Below are 20,356 nucleotides of genomic sequence, written 5' to 3'. Positions count from 1 at the left end.
CACCAATACAGTATACTAACACATATATATGGAATTTAGGAAGATGGCAATGACGACCCTGTATGCAAGACAGGGAAAGAGACACAGATGTGTATAACGGACTTTTGGACTCAGAGGGAGAGGGAGAGGGTGGGATGATTTGGGAGAATGACATTCTAACATGTATACTATCATGTGAATTGAATCGCCAGTCTATGTCTGACGCAGGATGCAGCATGCTTGGGGCTGGTGCATGGGGATGACCCAGAAAGATGTTATGGGGAGGGAGGTGGGAGGGGGGTTCATGTTTGGGAATGCATGTAAGAATTAAAGATTTTAAAATTTAAAAAATAAAAAACTAAAATTAAAAAAATAATAATAATAATACATTTGAATCAGTTCTAATGAGGTGGATGAAACTGGAGCCTATTATACAGAGTGAAGTAAGCCAGAAAGAAAAACACCAATACAGTATTCTAATGCATATATATGGAATTTAGAAAGATGGTAATGATAACCCTGTATGCAAGACAGCAAAAGAGACACAGATGTATAGAACAGTCTTTGGACTCTGTCGAGAGGGCAAGGGTGGGATGATTTGGGAGAATGACATTGAAACATGTATAATATCATATAAGAAACAAATCGCCAGTCCAAGTTCAATGCAGGATACAGGATGCTCGGGGCTGGTGCACTGGGATGGTCCAGAGGGATGGTATGGGGAGGGAGGTGGGAGGGGGGTTCAGGATGGGGAACACATGTACACCCGTGGCAGATTCATGTTGATGTATGGCAAAACCAATACAGTATTGTAAAGTAAAAAAATAAAAAATAAAAAGATATTCAGTTACAATATGTAATTATTTACAGTATTACCCTATCACTGTGATGCCTAACAACACTGGTAATATTGCCTTGGACAGAAGGATATCAAAGGGCCTTTTCACATTCACACCCCTAGACCCCGACCATCTCTATTGCAAACAAACTGGTGGGTTTCAGTTGCTTACCTTGTACACCAAACAGTGATGACCATCCTCTATTTGATTGAGATCCTCCCGTGTCTGCAGCCCTGGGGCCTGACTTCTGCCTGCAATCTCCACACACAGGTCCCTGCAAGGCCAAAGTAATCAGATACATCTACAACACCAAGTCCGGGATCTTCAAGTCCTTTGCTTCAAAGCAAAGAAGAACAATGTCAAGATGGGGAAGGACTGTTCCAGACCCACAGTGGTGCTATCAGGCCCTGGGCTAAGACAGGTAGAGGATGGGCTATGGAGATGCGGAGCTCAAGAGAGCACACACTCCTTACCAACCCACAGTGTCTTTTTCCTTGGGGCATCCCAGGGGAAGTGGCTGCAGTGTCCTTTGAAACCATGGACTAAGCATGTCCTCCACGGGCCAGCGTAGCATAGGTCACACCTAGAAGCCACATCATGACAATCTGAGACTACTCCCATGTTCCCCTTTCTCAGATGGGAACATTAAGTCAGTCACCCTACATAGAGTCACCTCTCACCCTACAGAGCCATCTATATTGCTCCTGAGTGCCCCACCTTGGCTTAAAGAATTCACTGCCTTCTTGGTGGTCACCCTGGCCTTGGGAGGACAGTGGTTTGCTCCTTTCTGGGATGGTCTAGGACCTGTCCAGTTATGCAGTATCCAGGTCTGGGTCTTCAGAGGTATTAATTAGCAAGTTCCTTTCCTTTTGCTTCCCTGCTGGCTCAGATGGTAGAAGCATCTGCTTGCAATGTGGGAGACTGAGGTTCGATCCCTGGGTCAGGAAGATCCCCTGGAGAAGGAAATGGCAACCCACTCCAGTATTCTTGCCTGGAAAATTCCATGGATGGAGGAACCTCGTAGGCTACAGTCCATGGGGTCGCAAAGAGTCGGATATGACTGAGCGACTTCACTTTCACTTTTCCTTGCACAGAGGACCTGTGAACTGTGCTCCCTTGAGATGCTGAAGGACAAGGAGGATCCACCCATGGCTGGACTCCGTCTGCTTCTGAAAATGTTCTACCTTCTCTTGCTTCTCAACTCTATTCTCATCATCAGAAATCTGCCTCTCATTACCCCCATGCGGATACTTGGTTTAGTTCTGTCTCATCCAGTTGGCCCTAAACACCATGAGAGCAAGTCTTCTCTTTATCCCTAGAACTTCTCACAGCTCCTGGCACAAAGGATACAGTCAGTCCATAAATATTGGGGGAAGGAAGGAAGGAGAAAAGCTCCACATGACTGGAGTGACTGTGGACCCCGGGATTAAATCCAGGATCTTGTCCTAATCTTCTTCCTCACTGCATCCTCACCTTCATCCTCCACCCCACCATCACCTCCAGAACCTTCCGGAACCTGAGTGATTGGACCCTGCCCCTCTTCCCATAGGTGCAACTGCTGGGACCTGCCCCCTTTTCTTGATAAATATGATTTGACACTCATGAAGTCATGTTCAATATCTTCAATGCATCATCTACACTAATGTTGTTTGTGTATTAGTAACATTAAAAGAAATGGGACACACAACTAACACTTTTCATACATGTCTTCCTTCTGACTTTCAGCTTTTTTTCTTTCAACAAGAAACTTTTCCTTAGGTGAACTTTGTTTCTTCACGTCTAAAATAAGAATGTGTGTGCATGCTCAGTCACTAGGTCGTGTCTGACTCTACCTAATCCAGACTTTAGCCCACCAGGCTCCTCCATCCATGGGATTCTCCAGGCAAGAATACTGGAATGGGTTGCCATTTCCTTCTCCAGGCGATCTTCCAAACCCAGGGATCAAACCTGTGTCTCTTGAATTCTAGGTAGATTATTTACCACTGAGCTACCAGGAAAGAGGGCTTCCCTGGTGGCTCAGAGGGTAAAGCACCTGCCTGCAATGCAGGAGACCCTGGTTCGATCCCTGGGTTGGGAAGATCCCCTGGAGAAGGAAATGGCAACCCACTCCAGTATTCTTGCCTGGAGAATTCCACGGACGGTGGAGCCTGATAGGCTACAGTCCACAGAGTCGTAAAGAGTCAGACAAGACTAGAAAACTTCACTTTGTTTCGTTCTTTCTTACCAGGAAAGACCCAAAATCAGAATAATAATGCTTAACTCATAAGATTGTGAAATAAGAACAAGTTACCTTTTCCTGAGGGCTTCCCTGGTGGCTCAGTGGTAAGGAACCTGCCTTCCAGTACAGATGTGGGCTTGATCCCTGGGAGGGGAGGATCCCTGGGAGAAGGAAATGCAACCCACTCCAGTATTCTTGCCTGGAGAATCCCATGGATAGAGGAGCCTTACGTGTTACAGTCCATGGGGTCGCAAAGAGTCAGACATGACATAGCAGCTAAAAAGAAACTAACACCTTTTCCTGAACACTTAGTGTGAGCCCATCCCATAGGTCACAATGTTAAATGCCCCTGAACCAGCCAAATATGGCTGGACGTATTTGGAGTCGGGGTGGAGGCTGGAGGGACAATAAGAATGGCGGGAATTATGGAAACTGGAGAGAACACTCCCATCCTGAGAAGAGAGCAGCTCTCCTTAGCTTAGCACATGGCTGTCAGAACATGGTCCCTTGAGCAGCAGCCTCAGTCCTGGAAACCTGGTAGATGCAGATACTCAGGTCCCAACCGTGTCTTACCAAATCAAACCTCAGACAGTGGAGGGCTCAGATCTGTGTTTCAACAAATGTCGAATGGATTCTGAAGCTCGCTCAGAGTTAAGCCCCACTGCTCCCTGATGGCTCAGACGGTAAAGGTGGCTTCTCAATGCAGGAAACATGGGTTTGATCCCTGGATTGGGAAGATCACCTGGAGAAGGGAATGTTTACCCACTCCACTATTCTTGCCTGGAGAATCCCATGTAACAGAAGAGGGCTCTTGTTAAATGTCAAGACTGTGTTGCCAGATCACTTATTTTTCCAACAATGTGAGAAGTTCATTTTCTATAAAATCTCCCACTGTTAAATCCCAGAAATGTTTCATAATTGTAAAAAAAGTACTATGTGGGTTAATAATACTTGTATGCTAGCCGCATTTGCAATCTCTGGTTTCTGCTTTTCCTTTCAATCCTGAAAATTTTCCAAAAAACAATATTCACACATCATTTAAAGAATGCAAACTACTTATTTCCAAAAAGCCAGGTGCTGTTTTATCATGTAGCCTGAAATTGGCCACCCATGACTCAGATGTGAATGATGGTCACAGGACAAAGCCTCAGAAAAATCTAAACATCTTCTGCATGCCCGGTGTACATTCCATCCTTTCAGGATGTGGCCTTAAGTATCATGGAATTCAAATTTCTCCTTTTTTTTGAGGGAAAAATTGAGGATTAAGGGGCAGAGATATGACCTGATATCAGAGTTTTGGGTTCTCTGGTCTTTATCCAGATACAAACCCTGTGATTTTCCTGTCTTGTGATTTCTCTGAAGATGCCCCCAGGAACTGGGGAGGTTTCTAATCAGAGATCTCACTAATGAGTAGGGAGGAGGGAGGAGGAGTGGGGACCAGCCCATCAGGGGACTTCTGATCCAGGGGTGGGGGTGGGGGCTCTAACCTGAGTCAAACTGAGGAGGACCAGGACAGGAGGACACTGGGAGAGAAAGACAGACAGATGAGAGGATGGGGGAGAAGAGAGGAGTTTGTGCTCTTAGGGGGAGTCTCTGCTGCTCTCTGGTCTCAGGTAGACAGATTGAGGCAGGAGGAAGGGAAGGGCCAGAAGGCCTCCTAAACCAAAGTCCTATCTGTGCCATCTGCAAGTTGTGAGTAATGAGGAAGTCTCTCTACCTCTCTGAGCCTTTGCTTTCTCCTTGACACAATGGGATGAGAATCCAGATGCCGTAAGATTGACATGAAGCTAAATGAAATGGTACACATGAGATGTCACAGGAGAGAGGAGACCCTCCACTCACAGTGGCTGGTTTTGTGAGTGACTATTAATGCCATTCTATCCTAGGGTAACTCAGGACTGAGAGCTCCTTTCCCTCTCAGTGGTGTTACATGGTTGTGTGCTGTGCTAAGTCGCTTCAGTCACATCTGACTCTTTATGATCCTATGGACTGTAGCCCACCAGCCTCCTCTCCCAATGGGGGATTCTCTGGGCAAGAGTACTGGAGTGGGTTGCCATACCCTTCTCCAGGGGATCTTCCCAACCCAGGGAGTAAACCTACATCTCCTGTGTCTCCTGCATCAGCAGACGGGTTCTTTACCTCTAGCACCACCTGGGAGGTTACATGGTTGTAACTGCAAGTAAATATACAAAAATGGATTGTGGGTGTGTCGAACAGCGGCAGATTTTATTCTCTTGGGTTCCAAAACCACTGCAGGCGGTGACTGCAGCCATGAAATTAAAAGATGCTTGCTCCTCGGAAGGAAACTTATGACAAACCTAGACAGCATATTAAGAAGAGACCTAACATTGCTGACAAAGGTCCATATAGTCAAAGGTATGGCTTTTCCAATAGTCATGTACGGATATGAGAGTTGGAACAAAAAGAAGGCTGAGCACCAAAGAATTTATGCTTTTGAACTGTAGTCATGGAGAAGACTCTTGAGAGTCTCTTAGACAGCAAGGACATCAAACCAATCAATCCTAAAGAAATTAACTCTGAATATTCACTGGAAGAACTGATGTTGAAGCTGAAGCTCCAGTACTTTGGCCACCTGATGCAAAGAGACAACTGTTTGGGAAAAAAAGACCCTGGTGCTGTGAAAGATTGAGGAGAGGAGGAGAAGCGGGTGATGGAGGATGAGATGGTTGGATGGCATCACCGATTCAATGAACATGAGTTTGAACAAACTCTGAGAGATGGTGAAGGACAGGGAAGCCTGGTGTGCTGCAGTCCATGGGGTCACAAAGAGTCAGACACAACTGAGTAATGGAACAACAACAACACACGTGATGTGTGCGCCCTAGTTTACAGCTCGCAGTGCAGCAGGGCACATGTGCGCAGACTCTGAAGTCACATCCCTGGGTCCCAATCCCCTCTCTACAAGCTATGACCTAAGCAAACTACTTTATTTCCTGTTATCTCAGGTACCTCCTCAGTCACATGAGGAAATATCAACAGTTTCTCCATCTTTCTTTAAATATTTTTGAGGATTAGATGAATTATATGTGTCAGGTGCTTAGGATAATGCCTGCCACAATGAAGAATTTAAGTTTTACCTGGTGTAACTACTCATTACTGTTATTATTAATATTACAAAGGCCTTAAACTTCTCAGGGGGAAGGAATACATGCCTGTTGCCTCCATTGCTTCCACGGCAACCACATGATGTGTGCCGCACGGATCTCATCTGATACCTGAGGACACAGGACTCTGGGAGATTTAAGCCCTCAGGCACAAAGTTAGGAAAACACAGAGCTGGTCCCCAAACTAAGGTCCTACGGTCCCATCGCCACTGAGGGAGAGCAGGAGGAAGGAGGTGGTTACCAGTGTTCTTCCGAGGTCCCCTGGAGTCCAGTCAGGCAGACAGCTCTCCTGTTGGTGAAATCAGATGAGGGGTGAGGGGTGGTCATGCTCTGGACATGTCTGTCTCTGCTTCCCTTCTGACCACTCCCTTACTCTTTTTTCTACCCAAAATATCAGAGTTTGTGCCCCCAATACAGATGCTCTTTCCCTGACTCACCATCTGTCTGGACCAATGCCAGGTAAAGAGCTTGTGTGGGTCCAGTAAAGATGCTGCCAGAATGGTTGCAGGAAGCTTACCTGGGTCACACCTGTCTTCTTAAGTAGGCACAGTTGAGGCAGGTGGGCATAGAGGCCCAGATGTGAAGACACCTGCAGGAGGCTGCAAAGAGGACATGAGCTAACACAGTATTGCTCAATTATCCACCTTTGATTTGCTTTCATCCATCACTTGCTATGCACTGCTCTAAGAGCTGCGATGCTCCCTGAATGACCATACTGAACAAAATCCCACGTTTGGTATCACACCCTGTGTTTCTATGAAACCGACAAGCATAGTCAAGTTTGAGAATCAATGTCACTGAGCATTTGGCCCCAGTAGGCAGAAGCAGGACCATGAGAGGTGGGGATATTACACGCTGTACAAGACTGACCCCTGGTCATTCCCTTCCTCATTCCTCTCCTTGTTGGCTGTTCTGACCCCTCAGCTGGAGTGCAAAAAGCTCAGTCTGCCACCAGCTTTCCTTAGAAACCCTTCTGCAAGGCCACAAAGATGAGCCAGCTCTGCCTCTCTACAGCCCTTCTTGTGTTTCTGGGCACCTGGTGGGTGAAACCAGGAACCAGTGCCAGGGTAAGTCCTGGCTCACCTCTCCTCCACAGCCTGGGGACAGGTGATAAGCAGGTTCCATGGAAGGCACTGAGGTGGGTACAGAAAACCTCTCTGCATTTCTTCCAGTAAATTGAGCAGTTTTCACTTCAGGGAAATTCCTTGCCTCTCAAGAGATATCATTATGTGTTCCGCTTTGTAAAAGACATATCCCACCTGATTCTACCAGATTAGGGACTTCATAACTGAGACCCTATTTCTGGTCCCTGCCTTGACCCTGATCCTACTGCAGTGTCATAACAACATCCAAATTTGACCCCTGTCTCCATCCATGCCCCAGCCCCCCTGAAACACTTGGAATTTTCTGTATATTCTCAGTCATGAGATGAGTGAAGGATGGGACCTGAGATAGTGTCAGGATAGGACTGGACTGCAGAACATGCCATCAGGTGACTAGAGGGTTAGAAATATCAAGCCCAGCCATCTGGGGACAGGAGAAGGTACTAATAATGATTTCAGTCACCAATGGCTAAAGATTCAATCAAATTGTCTGTGTCCAACCCTCAATTAAACCCCATGAACACTGGGTTCAGAGAGCTTCAGAGAAGGTGATACCATCAAGGGAATGTGAGGGGGGAAAGTCCTGAGAGGGCTTGGAGTCTCGGCATCCTCTACTCCCCATTTACCAGGAGATTTTCCACTTCCCTGTCCCTGAGTTTTATGCTTTACATCAACTGGGGACAGTAAGTAAAGGGCATTCCTGAGTTCTGTGAGTGGTTCTAATAAGTTATTGAACCTTAGAAGTGAGTCTTCGAAGCTCTCAGTTTATTGCCAGTTGGTCACACATGAAAGTAACCCCAGGACTTGTGATCAACACTTGAAGTGTGGGCCGTCCTCAGGGAGGGAGCCCTCACCCTGTGGGGTCTGGGTCCCCTCTGCAGATTTAGTGTCAGAAGTGGATTGACTCCTGGATGCCCAGTGGGTGTTGGAAAACCAGTTGCTATTGGTAGAGACCCAGAATGTTTGGAGTCAGGGACAACACCCAGACTCACACTTCCCTATCATTTGTGTATGGTATGAGGGTCAGGACCCTGAGACTATATTATGTGGGGCAGAGCACTCAGAACCCCCTCCCAGTTCTCTGCATTTTCAAAATTCCTGGCAAAATCATGTACTTGGCCTGATCCTACCACTGGCACGTTTTCTGTCCTAGGCAAGTCATCTGCACTTTCCTCTCCTGAACAGGGGGACCAGGTTACATGAGTTTTTGAAAGGATTACCAGTCAATGAATATAAAGAGTTTGACATTCATGGTCAATGATGTCGAATTTCCACCACAATATTTTAGTCCAAAAGAATTGTCTGCATATATTTCCTCACCAGCCCTTCAAAAAAAATTGTCAAATAATGAGCACTTCTCTGTGATGAAATTGATCAGAACATTGAGTGACAACCGGGCTTCTTTCCTTTGGAGACCACTGTGGGAAGAGCAGGCAATGTAATACTTCTAGGAGTTTGCTCAAGGTGCAAAAACTGTTCTTTCCAAACTGGTAAAATATAAGTCAAAACTCAATGCAACTCATTTTGTTGGTCCTGTCAGATGACTGTTTCATTTTCCTATTGGGATATATGGTGTTAAAGGAGACTCACAATTATATGGACAGGTGAAAGAAAGCGCTTATGGCTCATCTGACTCTTTGTGACCCCATGGGCTATATCGGTTGCCAAGGTCTTCTGTCCAGGGAATTCTCCAGGCAAAAATACTGAAGTGGGTACCCATTCCCTTCTCCGGGGGATCTTCTTGACCCAGGGATTTAACCCAGGTGTCCTACATTGCAGACAATCTTTACTGTTGAGAATGAGGGAGGCTATATATATATATATATATATATATATATATATATATATAGCTTCCCTCTCCAGTGTTCTTGCCTGGAGAATCCCAGGGATGGAGGAGCCTGGTGGGCTGCCATCTATGGGGTCGCACAGAGTCAGACACAACTGAAGCGACTTAGCAGCACACACACACAAATAGGTATACATAGACATACATAGACAGGTTTCATCATATGTATATACACATAAATACAGGTGTATATCAGTAAGTTCAGTTCAGTCTCTCAGTCCTGTCTGACTCTGCGGCCCCATGAAACGCAGCATGCCAGGCCTCCCTGTCTATCACCAACTCCCAGAGTTCACTCAGACTCACGTCCATCGAGTCAGTGATGCCATCCAGCCATCTCATCCTCTGTCGTCCCCTTCTCCTCCTGCCCCTAATCCGTCCCAGCATCAGAGTCTTTTCCAATGAGACATCTCTTTTATATATATATATATATAGACAGGTTTCATCATCAAATAGACTATAAGGAATATTATTATATCCAGAGTTTTCAATGATTGTGCACTTGAAACAAGGATGACATGGGAGATTCGTTTACGTGACAAATATTTATCAAATACATAGGATTTTTGCCCAGAAGGCATATTTCTTGGTGTAGGAAAACAGCTGTAAACAAAATATAGTAAAATAATATGCCTTCTGAGAGGCCGACAGACAATGAAGAGGGGGAAAATCCTATGGCAGAAATCCTTCCATATGGAAGAATCCTATGGTGATGAGTGTTGTGAAGAAAGAAAGCGATGGGGATTCAGGAGACTGTAGAGGGTCAGGGAAACACTCTGGAATAAGGAGACCTTGAGCAGAGGCTGCCAAAAATGAGCCTGGTGTCTTTCAGCAGCAGCCAGGACCAGGGTGGCTGGAGCTGAGTGGGTGAGGGGAGGGGAGTGGAAGGGGATGAGGCAGACAGGCCACGGGGACAGGTCATGAGGAGCGTTGTAGGACTTTATAAGAATCCAAGTTTGACTCTGAGAGAGCTGAGGAGTCACTGAGGGATTGGTCATGGGAGCCATGCAATAGGGCTCAAGCTTGAAGAGGATCCCTGAGGCTGCAGAGGGGAGGGTGGCTCCTCGGAAATAAGAGCAGAGATAGAGGGCCCTGGGCAGGCTGCTGCAGTGGCCCAGTGAGCCATGGTGGCGTGTGTACCTGTGTTGTTCCTTGAGTAGATCTCAGTTTTTAGATCATAAATGCCTTGCTCTGTTGAGGTTTCTGTGGAGGCTTCATCGAAAATCATTCAATCTTTAGGCATTTGTGATGGATTCACCCTTCACCTCTCACCCCTCCCTGAGGTGTGGGGGCAGGGAAAGAGGAAAGGTGGAAATGAAAATTCCCACTCCCCCAATCAAGTGTTGGTTACCCTGATAACACACTCCATCCTTGGTTTAGCTGCTTACTAGCCCCCTCCCTCACATGACAAACGTCTCCTTGTTTCTCTCATCTCTCAGGAAACTCCAGCAGTGTTAGGAGCCCTGTGCCAAGAACAGGAATTGATATTTCTTTATAGTGACAGCATCAGTATTCCCTCAATATTCCATGATCCCAGTGCTCATGCTGTAACCAGAGTGAACACACTGGAGGGTCACAGCCCAGGAGGACATCAGCTTCCCCAGCTAAGTTCCTGCCTGGACCAGTGTCTGATAGACAGTAAGCGTCCATCCAGTGGAGAAGCTGTGAGAGTGGTTGCAGGAAGGTGGCCTGTGTCCCACCTGTCACCTGAGCTAGGTGAGAGGGGCCAGGGCATTGAGGCCCAGGTGAGATGACACCCGCAGGAGGCTGAAAGAAGGACCTGGGCTCACACACTACTATTCACTTATAGGTCCTGTAAATTGTCTCATCCACTCACTGACTATATATCACGTGCCACACACTCCTTTAGGTCCTGGGATGCTCCCTGAGTGAACATATTAGAATCATTATCTGTGTTTACAAGAGACCCACAGGTAGGGTCAAATCTGAGAAGTACTTTTATTGGACTTCAGGCCCCTGCAGAGAGAAGCCAGAGGCATAGTTTTGTATGGAGATTACGCAATAAGCAGGACTGACCCAGCTCCTCCCCTTGCCCATTCCCTTCCTCATCACCTGATCCCACCCCTCAGCCAGGATATTAAAGCTCAGTGCATCCCCAGCATCCTCAGGAGCCCTCCTGCAAGGCCACGAAGATGAACCGGCTCTGCCTCTCCGCAGCCCTTCTCTTCCTCCTGGTTATCCTGGTGGACAGCACCCCGCTGAATACACACCATGTCCAGGATGAAGGTAGGTCCAGCCTCACCTTTCTTCTACAGACTGGAGGGAAATGATGGAAGTCTATGGAAGGGGGCAGGGCAGGTGTGGGGTGGGTGCTGCCAACCCTTTCTGGATTTCTCCTGTCACGTTGGGCAGGATTTTTGTTTGGGTTTACTGCCTTGGACTTACTGGCTATGTGATGACATTGTCTAGTGACGAGGGCTACTCTGGTTGCAGTGTGCGGGCTTCTCATTGTGGTGGCTTCTCTCGTTGCAGAGCAGGGGCTTGAGGTATCTGGGCTCAGTAATTGTGACTCACCTGCTTAGTTGCAATGAGACACATGGAATCTTCCCAAACCAGGGATCAATCCTTGTTCTCTGCATTGGCAGGTGGATTCTTAACTACTGGACCACTAGGGAAGGCTGATGTTGCAAGCTTTGAACTCCATTGACAGTATGACTCTCATGAGGAAATATATATTTTATATATATATATATATATAATATATATATATATGTATATACATCCCACCTAAATCTACCAGATTAGGAACTCCATTTGTGAGACTCTCTATTCCTGGCCCCTGCCTTGTCCCTGAACCTCACTATAGTATAGTAATAAAAAGATCCATATTTGATCCTTCTCATGACATGGCCAAAGCCTCCTAAAACTCTTGGAATTTGCTGACTTTATAGGTTATGAGATGAGTCACTAAAGGTGACTCAAGGTACCTTCAAGATGGGGCTGGTCTCCAAGAAACCTCAAATATCCATTTAAAGGGTACTTTTTTCACCACCTCTCACTGCAGCACCTCTGAGGGCAGGGAAGGGAATGGAGAGTGAAATCAATCACCAACGGCAGATGATCCAACCAACACACCTGTTTAGCGAGCCCTGAAAAGAAGTACATAACTACTGGGTTCAGAGAGCTTTTAGGGTGGTGGACAGGAAGATGCTGTGAAAGTACCGTGCTCACTAGAGCGTGGGGGCTGGGTACACCTCCACTCCCCCTTTGCCCTGCGCATCTCCTCCCTTGTGCTGCCTTGAGTTTTATTTTGTATATTAATCCAGGTACAGCAAACAAGGGTTTTCCTAGGGTCAGCTGCCAGTTCTATTCGGTAGTTGAATTTGAAGGTGGGGTCATAGAGGCCCCGATTTTAGCCAGTTGGTCACAAGCATGAGTGAGTGACTCAGGACCTGATGGCTGGCATCTGAACTGAGGATGGTCTTGAGCACTCAACCTGCAGAATCTGCAGTAACTCCATGGATTTGAGACAGAAGTGAATTTCTTGTTGGGCACCCAGTGGCTGTTTGGGAATTGGTGCTACTGGTAGAGGCACCACGTATTTGGTATCAGAGAAGCCTAGACTCACTCTCGCCTATGATCTTGGGGCTCAAGTGATGCTCCAAAAGTGGGGAGTAATGAACGTACACATGGCACCCAGAAACCGTTCTGTTATCTGTATTTTCAGAGTTCCTGGCAGAATCAGGCAGTGTATCCAATGCATTGTACACGATGGTATCTAGTCCTGGCCCTGCCGCCCACATGCCGGGTTTCCTGGGTAACTCATCTGCAATTTTCTCATCTGGACAGGGGATATACATTACATGGGTTTTTGAACAGATTTACTGTTTTCCTTCAGTTGCTCAGTCGTGTCCACCTCTTTGCAACCCCATGGACACCAGGTTTCTCTGTGCTTCACTATCTCCCGGAGCTTGCTCAAACTCATGTCCATTGGGTCAGTGATGCCATGCAACTATCTCATCCTCTGTCATCCCCTTCTCCTCCTGCCTTCAATCAATCTTTCCCAGCATCAGGGGCTTTTTCTGTGAATCAGTTCTTTGTATCAGGTGGCCACAGTATTGGAGCTTCAGCTTCAGCATTAGCCTTTCCTATGAATATTTAAGGTTGATTTCCTTTAGGATTAACTGATTTGAATAGATTACCAGTCATGAATATAAAGAGGTGAAACACATTTCAACGCTTTGCAAGTAGTGAACTTTGTGCATTTTTAACCAAGATGTGTTAATTAATCTGAAAATAATTTGTCTACCTACTGGTCCTGGGCAAGAAAGAATATTTGGGTGTCAAATAATGAGCATTCCTTTATTTATGAAGAATAACCAGAAAGACCTGGGATGGATGAGCAGAGCCTCTGCAGAGGAAAGAGGAAACACAGCCCTGTGTGATTGCCTTCTGGGACCAAGGCTGAAACAGTATTAGTAAAGTCTCCAGGCCCTTTCCCTTTTCCCCTTTTCACTATTATTTTATTATACATATTTGTTTCCTGCCTTGTCCACTGTTGACTATTCTTTTATTCTCCATATTTGATCCTTGCCTTGGTTCATGGCCCAGGTCTCCTGAAACTCTCTGAATTTCCTGTCTTTCATAGGTCTGGAGACAAGCCATAGACGGGGACCTGAGAAGCATTCAACAAAAAATACGATTAAAAGTATCATCCGTGGTATGTCTACAGGTGTGAACTTTCTGCAACTCTGGGGAGAGGAGAGGGCACTGAGATTGAGAACAGGCGCCACTGGCCAATGATTCTATCAATATGCCTGTTTAGTGAAACCTCAGTAAGAATTCATGAATTTGGGTATTCAGAGAGCATTTGGGGTGGTAACACATGGTGGTGATGTGAGGGTCTCCACTTCCACTTTCCCCTGCACCTCTCACTCACATTGCTGTGCCAAGATTTATCCTTTATGATAACATGAGATCCCTATGAGGGTGGTCTTCCTGAGTTTGGTCGTCAGATCTATTGCATTATTGAACACCGAGGTGGGGTAATGGAACTTCCCAGTTTAGACACTTTGTCAAATCATGAGTGAATCAGGACAACACGGCTATCATCTGAGCTGAGAACAGTTTGAGCCCTCAACATGCAGAATCTGTACTAACTCCCCTGATTTCTTATCAGAATTAAATGGCCCTGTGGGGCACCCAGGGGGTGTTTGGAGGAATTGCATGTTGTTTCTAGAGACACCACAGATGTGGTGTCAGGGAAACCCAGACTCACTCCCCCTGTGCTTTGGAAGCTCAGGTGAGTCCTGGGGACAGGGGAGTAATGAAAGTAGGGCACTGCACCCAGAAGCTGTCACCAGTTATCAGTATTTTCAGAGTTTCTGGGAGAATAGGATAGTACATCAAATGGATTGTGGCAGTATCTTGTCCTGACCCTGCCACCCACATGCCATGTGTCCTGGGGAAAATCATCTGAACAGCAGATACCTGTTACATGGGCTCTTTGAACATATTACCAGTCATAAATACAAAGGGTTTATTCACATTCCATGGCCAATTTTGCTCATTTTCCACCAAGATATGTTCATTTGAAAGGATACTTCTACCTACTGCTTTGGGGTGAGAAAGAATATTTATGTGTCAAATAATGATTATCCCTCTACTATAATAATAAATCACAAAGACCTGGGACCACTGAGCAGAGCAGTTGCAGGGAAAGCATGAAACACAGCCCTTGTGTGGCTGGCTCCTGGGACAAGGCTGACATAATATTAGCAAAGTCTCCAGGCCTTTTCCTTTGTCCACTTCTGACTATCATTTTATTATTCATATTTGAACTTGTCCCAGTTCATGGTCTAAGACTCCTGAAAATTGTGGAATTTTTGTCTTTCATAGGTGCCAAGATTGCCAGTGCGGGATCCGGTTTAATAAATGAAGTGATTAAAGCAATACGTAAAGGAAATAAAGGTTTGAACTTTCTGCTCCTGTGGGGATAGGGGAGGGCACTGAGATTGAGGTCAGTCACCACTGGCCAGTGATTCGATCAATGTGCCTATTTAGTGAAACCTCATTAAAAATCCAGAATACTGGCATTCAGAGAGCATTCAGGACGGTAAAAAAAGGTTATATGAGGGTGCTCATCTAATCAGGCCACAGAGGCTTCGCACGTCTCCACTCCCCCTTCGCCCTACAGATCTCCTCCATTCCATTCTTTCTGAGTTTTATCCTGTACATTGATTGAGAACAGTAAGAGTTTTCCCGAGATCAGTCACCAGTTCTACTCATTACTCTGCGTGGAGGTGGGATCATGGAAACTCTCATGTTTAGTCACTTGGTCAGAAGCATGAGTGACCCCAGACCACATGGCTGGCTTCTGAAGAGAGGACAGTCTAGATCCCCCAACCTGTGGCATCGGCCCAAACTCCACAGATTCTGTGTCAGAAGTCAATTAACTGTGGTTCTCCCATCGGGTGTTGGGAACCGGATGGTATTAGTGCAGAAACCACGTATTTCGCTTCAGGAAAAAAACACAGACTCACCTTCCCTTGTGATTTGAGGGCTCCCATGAGGCTTGGGGAGAGGTGAGTAGGAAAAGTAGGACACTGCACCCAGAAACTCTCAGCAGTTATCGGTATTTCAAGTCCCTAGCAGAGTCAGGTGGTATATCAAGTGGGTTGCAACCTCACGGTATCTTTTCCTGACCCCACTACCCACATGATTGTGTCCTGGGGCAAGCCATCTGCAGTTTCCTCATCTGAACAGGGGAAACATGTTACATGAGTTCTTTGAACAGATGATGAATCATGTAAATAAATAGTTTATTTACATTTCATGGCCAGATTTGTCCATTTTCCACTATGGTGTATTAAATCTGAAAGAAAAATTCTTTGCCTACTTGCTTTGGACAAGTAAAAATATTTCTGTATCAAATAATGGTTATTCCTCTATTATTAAAACTAATCAAAAGATGTGGTTCCACAGAGGAGAGCAAAGGCAGGGAGAGCAAGAAACAGCCCTTGTGTGGTAGGCTGTGGGACCAAGGCTGACACCACATTGCTGAAGTCTCCAGGCCCTTCCCCTTGTTGTCTTTTGACTGTTATTATCTTATCCATGTTTGATCCTTATCCTGTTTCATGGACCAGGCCTCCTGAAACTCTTGAAATTTACTTTCCTTCATAGGTCACGTGACAGTTTCCGGAGCGAAATACAAGAACCATACAGCAGAGGAGTCCCCAACACTCAATATTCAGCAATTAATACTCAGTGAGAAGAATAAAGGTTTGTACTTTCCGTACCTCTGGGGAGAGGAAAGGGCACTGAGACTGGGCGCGGTCACCACCGGCCAATGGCCAGCAGCCAATGATTCAGTCAATTAGCCTACTTCTCGAAACCTCAAAAAAAAAAAGTAAAAATATTAAAGTTCAGAGAGTTGTTTCCTGGGTGGTGAACACAAGTATGTGATGTGAGGGTGCTGTGCTCACTGAGGCATGGAGGCTCCACACACCTCCACTCCCCCTTTGCCCTACACATCCCCTCCATTTCACTATTTGTGAATTTTTCATGTATATTCATCTGAGAACAGTAAGGGTTTTCCTAAGTTTTGTCATCAGTTCCAGTCAGTTGTTAAACTTGGAAGTGGGGTCATGGAACCTCCACATTTTAACCGTTCGTTCACAAGTGTAAGTAACTAGGGAACACGTGACTGGCACTAAAGTGAGGACAGTCTTGAGCCCTCAACCTGTGAGATCTGCACTAACTGCACGGATTTCACATCAGGCATCAATTGACTGGGGGACGCCCAGCAGGTATCTGGGGAATTGGTTGATGTTGGTAGAGACGCCACATATTCGCTGTCAGGATTTAACCCAAGCTCACTCTGCCCTGTGAGGTGGGGTCTTAGATGAAGCTTGGGATGGGGAAGTAATAAAAGTAGGACACTGCATCCAGAAACTCTTACAAGTAAGCTGTATTTTCTGAACTCCTGGTAGAATCAGGTATTGTAATCGATGGGTTGTGACATCATAGTTACTTGTCCCGACCCTACCACCCACATGCTTGTGTCCTGGGGCAAGTCATCTGCAGTTTCCTCATGTGAACAGGGGAAAATGTTACATGAGTTCTCTGAACAGTTTACCAGTCATGAATATAAAGAATCTGTTCACATTTCATGACCAATTTTGCCCATTTTCCACCAATGCGTTAATCTGAAGAAGTTTATCCTTGCAAGAAAACATATTGAGGGCTCAAATAATGATTATACCTCTATTATTAAAAATAAGCAGAAAGATGTGGGACCACTGAGCCGATCAACTTCAGGAGCACAAAAACACAGCCCTTGTGTGGTTTGTCTCGTGGGACCTAGGCTGAGAAAACATGAGTAAAGCCTCCAGGCCCTTTCACTTGTCCTCTTTTGACTATTATTTTATTGTTCATATATTTGATCTATATTTGATCCTTGTCCTGGTTCATGGTCCAGGCATCCTGAAACTCTTGGAACTCACTTTCTTTGATAGATCATGAGACCACTCAGGGAAAGCAACCCAGGAAACTTTAGGTTCTGGGTTGTCTGCCAAAAAACTCAAACACCCATTTAGAGGTTGGAAATTTCACCACTTTCTTGCCAGCCCCTCTTGGGAGAGTGGCAGGCTCTGAGATAGAGATCAATCAGCAATGGCCACTAATTCAGTCAAAGTGGCTATCTATTGAAAACCTCCATAAAAATCCATAAACATTTGGGTTCAGAGGCTTCAGGGTTAACGATCACCAGGACAGACTATTATCCTCTCAGGAGACTGAACGTTAGAGGGAGATTTCCCTTTATGTTTATGTGCCCCATCCTCAAGGTGATTTTGTACTAAAAGGAAATCAATTATACCCATCCTATTTGATGACCTTGCACTTGTGGAAAGGAAATGAAAATCGGAGTTAGTAAGTCCCTTTAAAGCACTGTTCTTGGGGATGGGGACACAGCTGTGAAAAAAACATGGCAAAATAATTTGCCTTCTTGGAGGGTGGCATAAAAATAGCACAAGGGAGAAATCCTATGGTAGGTTATCAGTTTCTTGAAGACAGAGAGCGAGGCAGAGAAAGAATGCTGTCCTTTTTCTCTACAAGGTCAAGGAAACCCTCTGTGATAAGGAGGCACTGAGCAGAGCTGCAGAAATAACGTGCCTGGTTGTGTCTGGGCAGCAGAAGGGACCAGGGTAGCTGGATATGAGAGGGTTTATATGAGGGTCGAGAGGACGCTTGTAGGACTTTTTAAGAATCAGAATTTGACTCTCAGAGAAAAAGGGACTCACTGAGGGGCTGCTCGAGACGGAGCCCTGCGAAAGGACAGAATAATAACAGAACCCATTAGGCTGCAGTTCAGAGAGTGGCCTCGAGGGGGTAAAGAGCAGAGACAAAGCCCCAGGGAGCAGGATGCTGCAACTGTTATCACGGAGTGTGTATCTATGTTATTCCCTGGGTGGATCCCAGGTCTCTTGAATAACATGAATGCCTTGCTCTGTTGAAGTTTCTATGGAGGCTTCATTACCTAGTCATGATGCATTAAATCATTAGCCATTGGAGATCGTTCAACAGACAGCTCCATTACCCTCCCTGAGGTTGAGTGAAGGAGAGGAGCAGTGGATAGAAGACCAGGGAAAGGGTAGAAATGAACGTGCACACCCTCCTGTAGGCAGTCCTTTCCTGTGCAATCAGAGCCCATTCTGGGCTCATTAGAGTCTTTCCAAACTCAACCACTTCCCATACCAAAAGACACTTTTATTGCTCTTATCACAGAAGAAATACCAAGATTTTTAGGATCAGTGTCAGGAAAACGATGAAAAAACAAATATGTATATTTCTCCTTATATACACAATATATAGTATCAATATTCATTTACAGAATCCTCATGAAATATCTGAAGTAAACACAGTGGTATGTTTTCTTCATGCCTTTTTCCATTATAGCATGGTTCCTTCACAATTTCTATCAATGATTGAAAGCTTTTACCACACACATAACACAGAGAATATTAATAATATTATAAAACTCGGGTATCCAGACCCAGTAATTATTGACATATGGGGAATATTTTTTACCTTTGTCCTTTTGTTGTACAGTTGTGGAGGTTTGTTTTTTTTTTTTTTCTTTTTTGAGCATTTATGTATTTGGGTGGGCTGGTTATTAGTTGTAGGTCCCGGGCTCAGTAGTTATGGCCTGTCGACTTAGTGTCTACAGCATTCGGGACTTTAGTTCCCTGACCTTGGACTCAGGCATTGCAAGGTAGATTCTTAACCATGGGATCACCAGGGAAGTCCTATAGAAGTTTTAAGGCCATTCAAAGGCATTATGCCAAACTTTCTTAAAAGGCTTCATGAGGAGATATACGTTTGCACATGATTACTACATCATGTCACCCCCAGCAACATTCATAATTCATCCAAAAAAGGAGGTTTTCAAATGGGCTTTTCAACTTGACCCCCACAACCCTGACATTCTCTATTCCAAACAAACTGGTGGTTCTAGTTGTCCTTGTACAGAGTTGTGATGACCGTCCACATAACTGATAACTGCCCCTCTCATTCCAGCAGATTCTAGGCCTGCCTTCTGCCTGGAGCCTAAAGTAGTAGGTCATGGCAAAGCCTCGATGCCCAGGTACTTCTACAATGCCAAGACTGGTCACTGTGGGCCATTTACATACAGCGGCCTCGGAAGGAACAAAAACAACTTCCTAACGTTAGAGGACTGCATAAAGACCTGCGGTCAAGGGGCTGGTTCCCTGTGGTAAGACAGGACGCAGGGCCCAGGGGGTGGGGAAGGGCTGGGGAAAGGGGTGGAGCTCAGGGGGCCACACACCATTCACCCTGTACAGTGTCTTCCTTCTCACTGCTCCCAGGAGAGGCTGCGGTGTCCTGTGAAACCACACACTGAGCAAGTTCTCCAGGGAGAGAATGGCAGGTCAACCCCAGAGGCCTCTTTGTGATCATCTGAGCCTGATCACATGCTCCTCTTTCTCAGCTGGGAACACTGACTCAGCCACCCTCCAGGGCAGGTCTGCAGTGCTCCTGAGTGCCCCATGTAGGCTTGAAAAACTCACTTTCTTCTTGCAGGTCATTTGGGTCATGGGCACTACAGTTCCATATTGTTTGGAAAGTTTAGGCTCTGTCAAGATGACCAGTGTCCAGGTCTGGGGCTACAAATGGTGGCACTTAGCAAGTTCCTTTCTTTTTGCAGAGGACACGTGAAGAGCGTCTCCCAGAAAATGTGAAGTCCGAGGAGGACCCCTGCAGAGCCAGGC

At 45.8% G+C, this 20,356-nt stretch overlaps 1 protein-coding gene across 1 annotated transcript; it reads left to right on the top strand.

The window, feature by feature from the left end:
• Window positions 1-11,260: 11,260 nt before the first annotated feature.
• Window positions 11,261-19,846, top strand: LOC138416883 (trophoblast Kunitz domain protein 1-like). Its single transcript, XM_069546368.1, has 5 exons — window positions 11,261-11,354; window positions 13,717-13,788; window positions 14,967-15,038; window positions 16,251-16,349; window positions 19,650-19,846. The coding sequence occupies exons 1-5, from the start codon at window positions 11,261-11,263 to the stop codon at window positions 19,844-19,846; spliced, it is 534 nt and encodes a 177-aa protein (XP_069402469.1).
• Window positions 19,847-20,356: the final 510 nt, after the last annotated feature.

The sequence above is a fragment of the Ovis canadensis genome, chromosome 13 (genome assembly GCF_042477335.2).
Source record: "Ovis canadensis isolate MfBH-ARS-UI-01 breed Bighorn chromosome 13, ARS-UI_OviCan_v2, whole genome shotgun sequence".
NCBI lineage: Eukaryota > Metazoa > Chordata > Mammalia > Artiodactyla > Bovidae > Ovis > Ovis canadensis.
Note: the sequence above shows the minus strand (reverse complement) of the source record. Positions and strands in the feature narration are given on the sequence as shown.

What these genes read in the sequence shown, in the direction of transcription:
- LOC138416883 (XM_069546368.1), top strand. Translation starts at nt 11,261, where the DNA reads ATGAACCGGCTCTGCCTCTCCGCAGCCCTTCTCTTCCTCCTGGTTATC. An exon ending in ACACCATGTCCAGGATGAAG is followed by an intron (nt 11,355 to 13,716) that starts GTAGGTCCAGCC and finishes TGTCTTTCATAG; the next exon opens with GTCTGGAGACAAGCCATAGA. An exon ending in ACTCAGTGAGAAGAATAAAG is followed by an intron (nt 16,350 to 19,649) that starts GTTTGTACTTTC and finishes TCATTCCAGCAG; the next exon opens with ATTCTAGGCCTGCCTTCTGC.